At 36.6% G+C, this 2897-nt stretch overlaps 1 protein-coding gene across 1 annotated transcript; it reads left to right on the top strand.

Annotated features, from left to right (window-relative positions):
• Window positions 1–1239: 1239 nt before the first annotated feature.
• LOC129733868 (transcription initiation factor IIA subunit 2) lies at window positions 1240–2161 on the top strand. Its single transcript, XM_055695444.1, has 3 exons — window positions 1240–1468; window positions 1650–1884; window positions 2004–2161. The coding sequence occupies exons 1-3, from the start codon at window positions 1397–1399 to the stop codon at window positions 2042–2044; spliced, it is 348 nt and encodes a 115-aa protein (XP_055551419.1). The 5' UTR covers window positions 1240–1396; the 3' UTR covers window positions 2045–2161.
• The last annotated feature ends 736 nt before the right edge of the window (window positions 2162–2897 follow it).

Raw genomic sequence — 2897 nt, 5'->3', positions numbered from 1 at the left:
ATGCTGGTGGCTACTGCAAAGTACTAAAATGGCTGGAATTCTGGACGGAAACCAGTAAACAAGAAATCGGCAACTGGCACCTTTTGGTGCCTCGCAGTTTTATAATAGAAGCGGTTAGTTGAATTTTATGTTTTACAATTGCTGTTGCTAGCGGAAAAAAAACCTTGCAAAAATGCATGTTCATGTTGATGTTAATTTCACGACAGCGCTAGGTGTTAGCAGCTGAAAGGAGGTAAGACAAAATAGTACCGGTCATCTCGTGCCGGTTTCACCCGTTATGCTGGTGGCTGTTAGTAATAAATGGCTACTGCAAAATACTAAAATGGCTGGAATTCTGGACGAAAATAATCGGAAACTGGTACCTTTTGGAGCCTCGAAATTTTGTTACAGAAGTTTTGTAAAAGAAGCGTTGCAATTCCCTATACTATTTGCTTCAATGGAATATTTTTTTTTTAAGAATACGGTAGTCAACGTCATGCGGTCGTGTCTTGAATACCACCCTCCTACTTTTTTTAAGTGCGTTAAGTTAAGAAACGTCTCGTAAAATAATGATTTTTCATGCACAATGTTGACAGTACTGTTTGGGAACGCTGCTGATCATTACCTCAGAGTCTATGTATAAAGAGTCGCGCGAAAAGAAAATCTATCGTTTCGGCAACACAGTTTTTGTGCCGTTTGTTGCCAAGAACTATACAGTTCTGTTTTTCACCATGCATAAGCGAATATCATTTTTTGAAATTCTTCACAAGGTACACAGTTTTGTAAGATTACACCGGTGATGTTTTGTTAAATTTAAGTGAACCAGTGTACAGGTTTAATATTGGATTAAAATGTGTAAGTAAAACTTCGGAAAAACACATATGCTTTATTACGCTCAATTACAACACTTTTCATCCACTCCTAACATTATCACTTTGTTTATTTACATTGCTCGATTGGTACCCTCATTTGACACTGATTTGGTTCCTTTGGTTTCATCTTTGCGGGACTCTTATTATAGACTCTGCATTACCTTAGCACAGTTGTGAACGTGCACCGTTGCTGTTTTGTTGGTCGATTCGGGTTATTCGCGTTGAAAGAGATTTTGAAGGCTGTTCGCACCTACGTGAACACTCATATGTAATTGTCAAAATGTGCGTGATGACAAAAGCAAAAGTATTTCTTTCCTTCTTTTTCGCATGCAAAAACCAAACAAATATCAGCAACACCGTCAACGCGAATTTCAGTTTGGCTTGTCTTTCTCTTTTTTCTCTACTGGGAAGCTGTCAAACAGTGGCATAATCGGGAGCTAGAAGTGAGCTTATAAATAATTGGTTATTTTTATTGTTTCTATTGTGTCGAATTCAAAGCATCCCGATTGTGTTAACAATTTAGATCATAATAACACAGCCAAAATATGTCCTATCAGCTGTACCGGAACACCACTCTCGGAAATACACTACAAGAAACCCTCGACGAACTGATACAGGTAAGTATCGATTTAGATGATGTCGACATATGTTTCACTGGAACTTACTTTTCCTTGTAATAAAATTATGTTTAACGCTTGTAGTACATGAAACTAGTATAGAATACGTGATTAAGTCCAAAGATTATCTTAGTAAGTGGCTTGCACCTCATAATATGAATTGTTCGCTTTATTATTCCAGTACGGTCAGATTACTCCAGCGCTTGCCGTCCGAGTGTTGATTCAGTTTGACAAATCGATAAACGCTGCTTTATCGAACCGGGTGAAGTCTCGGGTGACGTTCAAGGCTGCGAAACTCAACACCTACCGATTCTGTGACAATGTTTGGACGCTAATGCTGAACGATGTCGAGTTCCGGGAAGTGCACGAGTTTGCCAAAGTAGACAAAGTGAAGATTGTGGCCTGCGACGGAAAAAGTAAGTTTGAGTTTTAACGAACTGTAAACTGCACGGCGAAAGTTTTATTAGAGCTAGAGACTAGGGGAAATTGTACATTGCATGTTATGTTTCTAACATATTTTTTCTTATTATTTTAGATGCTAACGTAAATGATGATATCGGAAGGACCGATCGATAGGATTAAAGTTGATCATCGACGTGGGTGTTGGTTTATATAAAAGCACAATTCTATTTTAAAAGTATTTGCAACATTTGTTTAATTATCGATATGACAAAATAAAAATGCATAACTTAACTGATTAAATTTTTCGCTAAAACCACTTATCCGAAAATAGGATTTAATCATCTGTTTTTTGATGGTTAGTCAATTTCAATGTTTGAGGAGTACATACAAGTCCGGATTTAAGAACAACGAGGTCAGATATGCAATCATCACTCGCAGGCATAACTGACTGAATGACAAGTGATGACCTTTTTTCACAATTTCAATTTCAATTATCTTTCCGCGAAATGTTTTAAGGAAAGAAGGGTCCCATGAAAATATCTACCCCCATCACTCAAATCCGGCTCTGAGTACATAGGTCAGCATAGTTTTTTTTCTGTTTTTCACGATACCTGTAAAAATGATATCTCACTAATGGCTTGTAAATATGTATTGACTAAATTATGAGAATATAAATCCCAAAAATAAAATCAAAAAACACCATTAAATCAATAATAAAACAAAACAACGTCGAAGCATAAAGAATGTTGTGAACAGATAAAATATATAAAAGGAAAATTTAAGTAAGAAAAGGTAATATTTTAAAATTTATGTTTCAACATGATTCATTATTGGCTGAATTCAAATTAAAAAAAGTAGGAGGGTGGTATTCAAGACACGACCGCATGACGTTGACTACCGTATTCTTAAAAAGTATTTGATAAACAACCATTCAGCGATACCCTGAACGACCTCTGCCGAAGGTAGCTGCAGATGATTTTCGTCAAATATGATGGAAAGTTGAAGGCACAGAGCTTGTATACCAGAC

The sequence above is a fragment of the Wyeomyia smithii genome, chromosome 1 (genome assembly GCF_029784165.1).
Source record: "Wyeomyia smithii strain HCP4-BCI-WySm-NY-G18 chromosome 1, ASM2978416v1, whole genome shotgun sequence".
Classification (NCBI taxonomy): domain Eukaryota; kingdom Metazoa; phylum Arthropoda; class Insecta; order Diptera; family Culicidae; genus Wyeomyia; species Wyeomyia smithii.
This window is presented reverse-complemented; position numbering and strand designations above follow the sequence as displayed.